Source organism: Phocoena phocoena, chromosome X, assembly GCF_963924675.1.
Source record: "Phocoena phocoena chromosome X, mPhoPho1.1, whole genome shotgun sequence".
NCBI classification, from domain to species: domain Eukaryota; kingdom Metazoa; phylum Chordata; class Mammalia; order Artiodactyla; family Phocoenidae; genus Phocoena; species Phocoena phocoena.
Window position 1 is genome coordinate 90,079,917 of NC_089240.1, and position 12,629 is coordinate 90,092,545.

The 12,629-nt window shown below is 37.6% G+C and overlaps 2 protein-coding genes across 2 annotated transcripts in view; both read left to right on the top strand.

The window, feature by feature from the left end:
* Positions 1 to 2,170: 2,170 nt before the first annotated feature.
* LOC136142943 (deoxyuridine 5'-triphosphate nucleotidohydrolase, mitochondrial) lies at positions 2,171 to 2,665 on the top strand. The gene has a single exon (XM_065901240.1). It carries the CDS (start codon positions 2,171 to 2,173, stop codon positions 2,663 to 2,665), a length of 495 nt encoding a protein of 164 aa, XP_065757312.1.
* Positions 2,666 to 9,758: 7,093 nt separating this feature from the next.
* Positions 9,759 to 12,629, top strand: part of RNF128 (ring finger protein 128) — a 99,316-nt gene continuing 96,445 nt past the window's right edge. Inside the window, exon 1 of the mRNA XM_065900813.1 lies at positions 9,759 to 10,164. Within this exon, the coding sequence (XP_065756885.1) occupies positions 9,759 to 10,164 (406 nt within the window). The remainder of the gene's footprint in view (positions 10,165 to 12,629) is intronic.

Sequence of the window (12,629 nt, forward strand, 5' to 3'; positions counted from 1 at the left end):
AAATTGGCAGATGAAATTATTAAAGGTTATAAAGAGGGCATTGCTTTAAAGATATTCTGTCAAAAAAAAAGATATTCTGTCATTTTGTTGGTAATTTCAGTAACTGTTTCTCAGAGTATTACATACACTCTAAAGTTAAGTGGTTTTATGTTCGTCTTGTATTTGGAGCTAACACACTTCATTTTAAATTCATTCTTTGGAAAGGTCATTGAAACAATTTGTGTGTATCAAGAAAGTTCATCTTACTTCTTTCTATATGACTGTTATCTTGACTTGTGATAATTTGTGTTCACTGTTCTATTTGTGAAGTATACTTTTATTCTAAAGCCTCAGCATAAGGCATCCCAACTTAAGAGTAACTTTTCATGGACATTTAACATTTTATTCGGCTGTAATGGGGAATTTTGAATTGCTGATTTGAGGATTAAATTCTCCGAAAATGGTCAACCTGAATTTCTCAAAACCAAGGTAGTTTCTATCATTTTCAAAAGCACACATGGATTGTTATGTTCCATTTGCCTTGGTCTTTAGTTTGGTCAGCTGTACAAAGAGCATGCTAAATTAAATTGTTTTAAGGTTTTCTACTCCCTAATGTGACTTCTTATCCTTTGAATTTCTAGATGTTTTGACCAGTGTGTGGTCTTAAAGCCAGAGGCTACGGTATGTCTGTATTCTTGCTATGTTCATTTGTAATTTTGGTACATGTAATGTGAGTTTAAATAGTGAAAATTTCTCTCAAATTAACATTTTAAGTGCTCATATTGAAAGTGTAAAAGAGTAGCTAAGGGGAAAAAAAAAAGAGTAGCTAAGGGAATTGATTTTATTCTGGTTGTCTATCTTACTTCACTTTAACTGTAAATGGCCATTCCACATGTGCAAGATTCTGTGATTGACATCTACGTGGTTAGTTAGATGAGCCAAAATGACCATCGCTTGAGTTAAAAAGTACTGTTTCGGGCTTCCCTTAGTGGCACAGTGGTTGAGAGTCCACCTGCCGATGCAGGGGACGAGGGTTCGTGCCCTGGTCCGGGAAGATCCCACATGCCGTGGAGCGGCTGGCCCTGTGAGCCATGGCCGCTGGGCCTGTGCATCCGGAGCCTGTGTTCCGCAACGGGTGAGGCCACAACAGTGAGAGGCCCGCGTACCGCAAAAAAAAAAAAAAAAAAAAAAAGTACTGTTTCAAGATGAATGCGATTGTAGTTAAGCTATTAACTTTTAGGCTTCCTTCTAGCCCTGTGGTTCTGTAACTTCATATGCCATACGTTTTAAATGTGTTGGGCATAATGAACCTAAAGACAGATGCTACAGTTTTTTCATAACTGTGTTCAATCTTTTGTTCTTTAAAATTGTGTTTAAACATTAATTAAAATAGGGAATCCTTCTCATGTTAAAATTTTGGCTGTATTATTAAAGAAGTTAAAACCTATCTCATTTTGAATGTATTTGATGTTTTTCCTTCATATTTTTGGCCTATATTAGACCTACACATGCTTGCTAAATGAGCCAATATGATTCTTCCATATGGGTTGAAAACTGTTGTTTATCAAACAGAATCTGGGATTTTGTATTAAGCTATTATAAACTTTAACAGACAATTCAGTTTTAGTGCCTCATAAAAGTTGGAGAAGGGAAAAAGTTAATACTTAAATGACTATTGACTAAAAAACCTCAGGCCGAGATTGCAAAACTACACACTTTAACAGGTGTAATTTCTGTTCTTATATTGAATGAGAAATATGAACTCATTATTAAGTTTTAGGATCCTGGACTTCCCTGGTGGCACAGTGGTTAAGAATCTGCCTGCCAATGCAGGAGACATGGGTTCAAGCCCTGGCCCGGGAAGATCCCACATGCCACAGAGCAACTAAGCCCGTGTGCCACAACTACTGAAGCCTGGGCACCTAGAGCCCATGCTCCACAACAAGAGAAGCCACCACAAGGAGAAGCCCGTGCACAGCAACGAAGAGTAGCCCCCGCTCGCCGCAACTAGAGAAAGCCTGTGCACAGCAACAAAGACCCAACATAGCCAAAAATAAATAAATAAATTAATTTAAAAAAAAGATTTAGGATCTTTAAAAACAACTTCCGGGGAAGTTTAGAACTGGCGCGCTGCGCTCACCCTGCTGTCTCTTGTTCCGCCTGGTCCTTTGTGTTCACGTTCTGCCCTGCCATGCCCTGCTCTCAAGAGGCGCAAATCATCTCCCCCAGCAAACGGGCCCGGCCTAAGGAGGAGGGCGGCATGCGGCTCCGCTTTGTCCGGCTTTCGGAGCACGCCACCGCTCCGACCAAGGGGTCCGAGCGCGCCGCGGGCTATGACCTATACAGTGCCTATGATTACACAGTACCACCTATGGAGAAAGCCCTTGTGAAAACAGACATTCAGATAGCTCTTCCTTCTGGGTGCTATGGGAGAGTAGCTCCACGTTCTGGCTTGGCTGCAAAACACTTCATAGATGTAGGAGCTGGTGTCATAGATGAAGATTATAGAGGAAATGTTGGTGTTGTACTGTTTAATTTTGGCAAAGAAAAGTTCGAAGTCAAAAAGGGTGATCGAATTGCACAGCTCATTTGTGAACGGATATTTTACCCAGAAATAGAGGAAGTTCAAGTTTTAGATGACACTGAAAGGGGTTCAGGAGGTTTTGGTTCCACTGGAAATAATTAAAATTTATGACAAGAACAGAAAATGAGAAAATATACTTTTTTCCTTGAAAATAAAAGCTTTGCTTAAAAAAAAAAAAAAAAAAAAAACTTCCATGGCAATTTGTTTTATATTATAGTAATGTTTCTATCCAAATTTGGAGTTAAACATCTGTGTCCACATTTCCAGTTTATGGCAAAATTGGATAGCTACTGTGGCAGTTTCCTAAGAAAAATAGCAAACTACATCAGAAGACCTTATCTTCAAGTGACAATATGTGTTGCTTCTTTCCAAAGCAACACAAATATACTACTGTGGTGTCACTTTTATATTAACAAATCAGTTAGTAAATTATGAAATATTACATAGTCTACCACAATCTTTCACTGAAGTTTCTAATTTTAGATGGTACATGAGATCTACACATTGAAATCCTTTGATAAACTATTAAAAGAAGAATCTGAGTACATGTTTATCCTGCCACTTTTCTTTGTTGGAATTATCCTGCATTAATTTTATTCATATTAAGACAAGGACTTTTAAAAATTTTGAAACCCTTATTTGGTGACACTAATAATATTTGATGTTTTTGGCTAGATAGCTTCTGCCAACATGGACTATAGATTATAACCAATTCTATTATTCTGAAGTCATTTATATGGTTTATAATTGAGCTGGTTGCTATTTTGCTAGTTACCTGTTCAGGTACAGTTCCTTTTTTTTTTTAAGCATTGCTACCCATGAGTTTTCAGGTAAACTGATGGGAGGTGAAGTATGTATTAGTACAGCTTATTTCAGTAATCAGTTGTTTTTAGTAAGGAAATTTTAGGGAAAAGGGTTAAAATGAATACATAAAACTAGATTTGGGGATTATCTGAAGATTTCAGTTATTTGAGATTATATTTGAGTCAAGTCATATTACATTAATGTCACATCTCCAAAATGGAAACATTAGATAAAAACTTATCTCTTGGTCTAGGTCACACCACCCACTAAATATTATCCCTCATTCTTACATTGTTATGTTGATACCACTTCTAGCCCTAAGTTTTTGCTTTCCTTTATACTAAAGAAATAAAAAGTAGATTTTGAAAAAACAGACTTAAAGCTAGCCACAGGTCTGTCCCTAAATCCCTGTGGAACTTTAAGGAAAGCCACTTAAACTGCTTGGCCTTAGTTTTCTTATTTGTAAAATTTGCAAAATAATGGTCCCATCCAGTTGTATGATTCTTTTGGTATGTTAATATAGTTATTAGAACAGTAAAAATGTCTTTGTGTTATTTTCATGTGTGTCATGAAAATGTGGTTTTCTATGAAGAACATTTTAAAGTTATGATTAGACCATTATCAATTATAGCAGCTCATTATAACAAAAAAAATTGAAATATTTAAATCCCAGTTATTTTTATTGCTAATGTTCTTCCTAATTTGTTACCTTTTCAGTGATTGATACATATATGTATTTTTTTCAAAACAGAAATCTGAAATATTTTAGCTGTTTTTAATCATATGCACATTTCCATTGAAAATCAAGTAACCTTTTTTTTAAAAATTTGAGTACTTCTGATGCTATTCTGAGATTATTGCATGTGACTTCTAGTCGCTTAAGATCTAGGAGTTGCCCCTAACAAGGTTTTTAATGTCTGTTTTGTAGATAGGAACCTGAAACAGAAAAAGACTAAATGATTTAATGTAAAATTGTCAAGGTGGGCTTCCCTGGTGGCGCAGTGGTTGAGAGTCTGCCTGCCAATGCAGGGGACGTGGGTTCGTGTCCCGGTCCGGGAAGATCCCACATGCCACGGAGCAGCTAGGCCCATGAGCCATGGCCGCTGAGCCTGCGCGTCCGGAGCCTGTGCTCCGCAATGGGAGAGGCCACAACAGTGAGAGGCCCGCGTACCACAAAAAAAAAAAAAAAAAAAAATATTGTCAAGGCAATTAAATTTTAAGGTTGGGCTTATAACTCCAATGCCTGTTTCTTTAAACTCTAATTTGAGCACAAAGTAAAACGTTTGAATAATAATAAATTTTCAGCTAGTAGATTACTGTGAGATAAACTTCTCTAAATCCTAGGGTTCATAAAATAATGAGCCCAGTTATTGCAGCATATATCCAAGTATTTGAATGCCCACTCTATGGCAAGCAGTGAGTTTGCACTAGGAACACAATACAATACAAGCAAAAACAGACATGGCCTCTGCTGTCATAAAGCTTACAGTGTTGTGGAGGAGAAAGACATTCAAATAATTGCACAAATAAATAAGATAAATTTCACAAAGGAAGCTGGCCGGGGGGCATTGGGAAAGTTTTTCCTGAGGAAGTGAACTTGAGGTGAAAAGGCCTTGCAGCACAAGGTGTGCTTGAGAACTTGAATGAGAACTGATATGGCTGGAGTGCGGAAAGTTGGATACAAGATGAGACAGACAGACAAAGGCTCTTGCAAATTACACAGAGCCTTATAGTCCATGGTAAGGATTTTAGTATGTATCTTCAGAGCACTAGGAAGCCATTAAGTGGTTTGTGGCCAGGGATATGCCTTGATTCGATTCATGTTTTAGAGTGGTCACTGTCTCCTGGAAGGAAAATGGATTATAAGAAGGTTAGCAGAGACTGCTAGCTGTACCCTAATACCTATTCTATAGTAATACTTCTCCCCATGTTTAGCTAAGCACATGGCTATGTAGAATAAAGAATACTTTTCCTTGCTTCCTTTGTAGCTGGATATGGCCTTGTGACTATTTCTTTTATTTGGCTAGGGCTAATATTAAAATTAATTTCTTTTGAACATACACCAAGTCAGAGTCACCCAAGGCAGAACTGGAAGTTTGCTATGAACAATCAAGGGGTACCTGTATTCTATTAGAAACACAGCCCTGTACTTCCTCATCTTTATTTTTTATTTATTTATTTTTAATAAATTTATTTATTTATTTATTTTTGGCTGCGTTGGGTCTTCGTTGCTGCACGCACGGGCTTTCTCTAATTGCGGCGAGCCAGGGCTACTCTTCGTTGCGGTGCACGGGCTTCTTATTGCGGTGGCTTCTCTTGTTGCGGAGCACGGGCTCTAGGCTCACGGGCTTCAGTAGTTGTGGCACGCGGGCTCTAGAGTGCAGGCTCAGTAGTTTTGGCTCGCAGGCTCTAGAGCGCAGGTTCAGTAGTTGTGGTGCCCGGGTTTAGCTGCTCCGTGGCACATGGGATATTCCCAGACCAGTGCTCAAACTCGTGTCCCCTGCATTGGCAGGCGGATTCTTAACCACTGCGCCACCAGGGAAGTCCTTGTCATCTTTAAATGGTAGGTTTGCCATAGCTGTTATTCAATCATATGGAAAAAATTGAAGTGTTCCTTGCTTAAGAGATGAGTGATTCACTTCTCTGTACCTTAATTAATATTTGTACCTTTGCCAAGATACTTAATATTTATTAAGGTACATGTAGTTGAAAAAGTCCAGTAGTATTAAATGTTTGAAACATAGCAGTGGTTCTCAAACTTGGCTTCATATTGGTATCACCTGGAGAGTTTTAAAAATTACTATGCCTGGGCTTCCCTGGTGGTGCAGTGGTTAGGAATCCACCTGCCAATGCAGGGGACATGGGTTTGAGCCCTGGTTCAGGAAGATCCCACATGCTGCAGAGCAGCTAGGCCCGTGTGCCACAACTACTGAGCCTGCACTCTAGAGCCCTCGCGTCTAGAGCCCGCGCGCCTAGAGCCGGTGCTCCGTGACAAGAGGCCACCGCAATGAGAGGCCCACGCACAGCAATGAAGAGTAGACCCTGCTCACCGCAACTAAAAAAAGAAAGCCCACACGCAGCAACGAAGGCCCAACGCAGCTAAAAATAAATAAATAAATTAATTAATTAATTTAAAAAATTATTCCTACATGCCACCCCCACCCCAGGTTTCTGATTGGAGTGTAGCCTGGGCGTCAAGAGAGTCAACATCTCCCCCAGATGATTCTAATGTGCAGACAAGTTTGAAAACCACTGTTACATAGTCCTGTTTCAAGCACTTGTTAGTTTTATTAGAGATCAAGCTTCACCCAGTACTTTGAACTTACCTCCTATCTAGGTGCTATAGTTCGTCTGCTCTCAATGCAGCTTCCACTTCAATTGTTCTGATAAGGAAAAATTAACAATTGATAGTTTTGAAACAACTTTCATTTTCATAGAGTTCTAGCATGGCAGATCTGGAGAAGACCTGATAGATAAATTTTAACCCAACCTCTTTCATTGTGTAAAAGAAGAAAAAGTCCAGGAGAGGTTATTATTTTCCTGAGGATATAACACTAGCTGTTGCAGTATCAGCACTTGCACAACCTTTTGGTTTTTAAGATAACTTCAGAAATGTTCAGAGAACCACCTAAAGTACAAATAAAACATCAGACCTTTATAGATTGGAAGTTGAAGCACGATGAGGGTGAAATAAAATGACAGCAGCTAATCTGTCAAAACTACAACTAGGACTTCCCTGGTGGCGCAGTGGTTAAGAACCCGCCTGCCAATGCAGGGGACATGGGTTCAATCCCTGGTCCGGGAAGATCCCACATGCCGCGGAGCAACTAAGCCCGTGTGCCACAACTACTGAGCCTGTGCTCTAGAGCCCGCGAGCCACAACTACTGAGCCCACGCATCACAACTACTGAAGCCCGAGTGCCTAGAGCCCGCGCTCCACAGCAAGAGAAACTACCGCAATGAGAAGCTCGCACATCGCAATAAAGAGTAGCCCCCACTCACTGCAACTAGAGAAAGCCCGCGCGCAGCAATGAAGACCGAACACAGCCAAAAATAAATTAATTAATTAAAAAAAAACTACAACTAGATCCCATACTAGTCATCATGTACAACTTGTACGATCTAAAGTTCTTAAATTGTAAAGTGTGTAAGAATTACCTGGAGAGCTATTTAAAATGTGAATTCCTATATATATTCCTCCAATTTTGATTCAGGCTGACCCAGAAATCTTCACTTTTAATAAACTTCCAAGTGAGTCTAATGTAGGTGTTCCACAGATAAAATTTTAAAAACACTGAATAAGTACTAGACCACTCACCCCCCCCCCAGCAAATTACCTTAAGACTTAACTGGAAAATTGCATTGATGGGTATTTATTGTTCTAGGACTAATTTTACTTAACTGTAAAATTTTAAAAACAATCTAAAATTATCTTTGTGAGTTATGACTCTCTGAAAGCCATACAAGGAAACATGAAAGCACTTACATACAAGGTATATAATGCTGGTTACCATACAAAGTCATGCACTTCAAACTTCAGAGCAATTAAAATAGTTTAGCAAAGTTCACCAGCACTGCCACAAAGTGTTATGGAAAGTTGTCATTTTAAAAGCATATAATGATGTTCCTTTAGAAGCAATTTAATAACTGGTAGAGAAGGTTAACTCAAATTTCTACAGCTTTACTAATGAATTGCCTGTTGAATGCTGATGTTGAATTTATCACAGATGTCTATTAGCAATTAGCAGACTAATCATTTTGACAATAACACTTGTTTTCAGTTTAATAGTTTTCTTTATCTAGTGAATACAGTCTTTATTATGAGTTTTAATGTTGGCGATAGTGTTTACTCTGAAATAGACCATGAGCTAATACACAAGACCTTTAAACTTTTCATGAATAATTATTAAGTGATTACTGTGTGTAAGTTGTTACTAATACCAGGTACTGTGAGGGAGATATGAGTAATCAGCAGCTGTAACAGGATAAAAAGGTTCATATTTCTATTGTGCATCTGCTGGGATTTATCCATCAGGTTCTACTGCAGATTCCGTGAACTCTCCTCTGCTGTTAACTGTTGGTTCCCACTTTCAGGGTCCACTCCAATGCTAATACCTCAGATGCCCAAGAACGGACAAGAAGTGTGTGTGTGGGGGAAATAGCTTTATTGATCAAGTCCTTCAACAATGTTTCCTATTTTCTGTTGTCCTGTCCCCTTGACTCTAGTGGTATTCCTTATTTCAGACTATTTTCCTTGGACTTCAGGCTACCTTTGTGTCTGCCTTCCTTTTGACCTGGTGTCTTTCTGCTTCTCTGATAGCCTGTTGCCTATTTGTGTAGTTTGCTGACTCTTGGCCCAGTCAGACTCCTGATATCTCTGTTTGTCTTGTTGTCCATTCATCTACTCCTTCACTAACCCCTGATTCACTTTGTTATAAAGCAGAAACTAACACACCATTGTAAAGCAATTATACTCCAATAAAGATGTTAAAAAAAAGAATATATAAAAAATGCAAAAAAAAACAGAGCTTACAGTAAAGGAAGCGATGAAATAACTAAAGCTGTCTATACATTTGAAAGAACTAGAATTAAAATTTTTAAATGTTAAAATATAAACCTTGAACAGTCTTTTGTTAGAGTATAACACATGGGACATAAAAATTAATGGAATGCATCAACAGATATTTGAGTGCCCACCACGGGCAAGGCCTTGTACTTGAAAGGATCTCTAACGACGAATATGTTTCCTTTTCAATGAATAAACAAAGGTAGCATAAGATGTTCCTTGGGGAGCCTGTTAAGAAAAATTCCACAAAGAAATAAGAGAAAAAGGCTGTGAAATCAATTCTACCAATGCCGTAGCAATTAAAATGATGGATCTTAACTTACTTCCGGCTGAACTGGTTGATAGCATTGTTTCAGCAGGGCTTGGAAAACCAGTTTGGTGTTTTAGATGATCTGAGAGAGGTGACTTTCATTTTGTCACATGGTAATCCCAAGAGTCCAGTTCCTCATTCCAATCCACTCCATGTTTATGAAAGTTCATTAGCTGGAACAGTAAGAAGAAAAAAATGTCAGTGAAGGAAGTCATCCAATCCTGATAAGTTGACATGTAGAATAAAGTTGATGGTGTTATTTATTGCTAAGGTAATCCTGGTTAAGGGTTACATGTGTGTACCGTTGGAGGAGGGGCAGGCAAAACGGAATGTAGCTAAGTAAAGTGAAATAGAGCTGATGTATTCAGAGCTTACGTTGCTAGAGGTGAGATCAGTTACCTACTTGCAGCTGAAATTTCAAACTTCTGCTTAGTGGGGACCTGAGTGGACAAATGGTGACTGATAGTTGGAAATATCAGCAGACATCTTAAATTTTATGCTCAAATGAATGAGCAATGAACCAGGAGAATAAGTCCAGTTGTTTTCAGCTGCTGGTAATTTTTACCTTTTTATTTAAAATCACAGCGCCTTTTTCAATGAATGCCCGTGTGACTGTGGCTTATTACAATGAAACCAGCAACTACACTTCAACAGAGACATGTGAATGTGGTGTTTATGGATTAGCCTCACCGGTGGCTAATGCTATGGGGGTGGTGGGCATCCCTAAGAGCAGTAACTACCTAGCTTGTGACTACAACACTGAGTTTACTAATACTAAGAAGCCCTGGATTGCACTGATAGAAAGAGGTAATTGTACGTTTTCAGAAAAAATTCAAGCAGCAGGCAGAAGAAATGCTGATGCTGTTGTGATTTACAATGGTCCAGACACTGGCAACCAGACGATACAGATGGCAAATTTCGGTAAGTAAGAACTGATTCCCAAAGAGGGTGAATGTCTTTGTTTCTCTTAACATGGTATTTCCATCTACAATGACTCAGGGTCTGGCAATGAGGTTGTAAAACAAGTGTATTTTAAATTTTCTTGCCTGGCACTACTCTGAATTACTTCACTATTATTTAATATTGGCAATTAATTTGTTTCAAGGTCAAAAGCAATTCATGAAGTGGTTCCTGTTTTCTTTCACGATGTTCTTAGCTCTACTAGTTTTCTCAGTGTGTATTACAGAATTGCTTTTTAATAAATGTGCCTTTACCTGTAACCATTCAAAAAAATATAAATATTTCATTCTTAATTTGTACTTTTCAGTTTGATTCAGGGTTGTATGTATTCAAGTGTGCAGTAACTGCAAAACTGATTCATTATTATGATTAAACAGTAGCATATTGTAAGTGTGAAAAATGCTTACAGAAATGAGAATTCAACTCTCTGCTGTGTGCATGTGATATTTTAATGTCTGTGGGACTAATATACCTAAAACTACTCTGTAAGAAACATTATACATTGAAAACGGTAAGGCTGAAATTGGATACCTCTGTAATTCACACCAAAAGTAAAGATTTCCCTCAAAAATGTTTACTTATGACTTCTCAAGTAAATATAATTATCAAATTTATTAATTTTGTGAAGGAATGTACTTCTTAGAATTACTGTTTTCATTTTGTAAAAAATGCCACTTTCCAAATAAATGGTTTTAAACTAATGAAGAAGTAGACTTCTGAAACAAGTTTTCTATACTGTAGGTGGGTAAAGGTTTTTTTGACCCCAGACTTGGCCAAAGGAGAAAAATGGTAATTTCAAACAGGGTAAGATCTGGTCGAACACAATACCAGGATAATTGGTATTCTCACCACCAAGTTTGGCCTCTGAGAAGATTAATGTAAATTAAATCAACCAGATTTCAGAACTGTAAGAAAAATACAAATTTGTGTTAAGAGTAGTAGAGTGGAACATCCAGGTTGTGTACCTACAGTATGGCAATTTAGTACTAATCTTTGAAAAACAAGCTGCTTGTTTCTCTGGGTACCAAAAACTAGGTAACATGGTCTTTAACAGTACAAAATTATTGTAAATGTACAAAGCTCTGCTTGCTACCTTTTGTAATATATCCTGGACATTTCGAGAACCCAGGCATTCACATTTTTTTCTTTTGAAGTTAAGAGCACCTCATAAACATTATCTGCATGTACCTATAATTTTACGAGTGAATTTTATTTTTGTAGAAATAAAATGAGGTGGCTTTCTGTTGAAAATTAGAAATTAAACCTTTTCTAAGGAACCTACTTGCTCTATGTTTCAACTTAGAGATTCTGAGTATTCTAGGTTTTCTTTTACATGCATAGCCACATTCTGCTGTTCACTCCCCTGCTTTCTTTAGGATAATTTTCTTTCTTTTTTTTTTAATTGAAGTATAGTTGATTTACAATGTTGTGTTAGTCTCAGGTGTACAGCAAAGTGATTCAGTTATATATATATATATTCTTTTTCAGATTATTTTCCCATATAGGTTATTATAAAATATTGAGTATAGTTCCCTGTGCTATGCAGTAGGTCCTTGTTGTTTATTTTATATATAGTACTGTATATATGTTACCCCAAAATTCCTGATTTATTATCCCTCCCCACCTCTCCTTTGGTAAACATAAGTTTGTTTTCTATGTCTGTGAGTCTGTTTCTGTTTTATAAACCTTCTGCTTTTTTAAAAGTATAAACAGTATCAAACTAAATAGTAGTCATGTTTTCCAAACTTGCTTTGCATCATGCAGTAAGGGCCAACTACTGGAAAGTAGGTGCTCAGCCACTGAATTTAAAAGACTGACCAAAACAGTAAATGTCTCCAAAAGGCATGCACAGTCATTTGAGTATATGGCTCTGAGCAGAATTTAAGAAACAAAGCAGTTACATTTATCATTGAATATATACTTCCAATATAATCAAGGATATGTGATCAAAAACATTTTTTAAAGCTACGGCATTGCCCGTTTTAAAATAAGCACATTTGAAAAGGTAGCATAATCATAGTAATTGTAATAGTTAATATTTATTGCCATTTAATATATGTCAGGCACTGTTTTAGGGTCTTTATTTAATGAATGTTGATCTTTAACGTTGAACGATCTTAACCCCAAAGAATTAAAATTGTAAGTTTAGTGTTTTGCCGTTATAAAACCTGTCAACTAGTGTGTCATTGGAGTTCTTCCTTCCCAGAAATTTCTCTTATATAGATACTATTATATGATGCAGTTGACAAACATAGGGAAGGGAGTGTGGATACGAAAACTCTATGATCAGCCCCTAGACCATTAAAGATTGAGTCATTATTTTATAACATAAGCCAAAATTGTGTTTGTTTTTGCTGTCTTTCATTAGGGTTTTGTTTAGGCACAGAGGGTAGGGTAACAACTCCTCCTCCTCCTCCTCCAAAAGC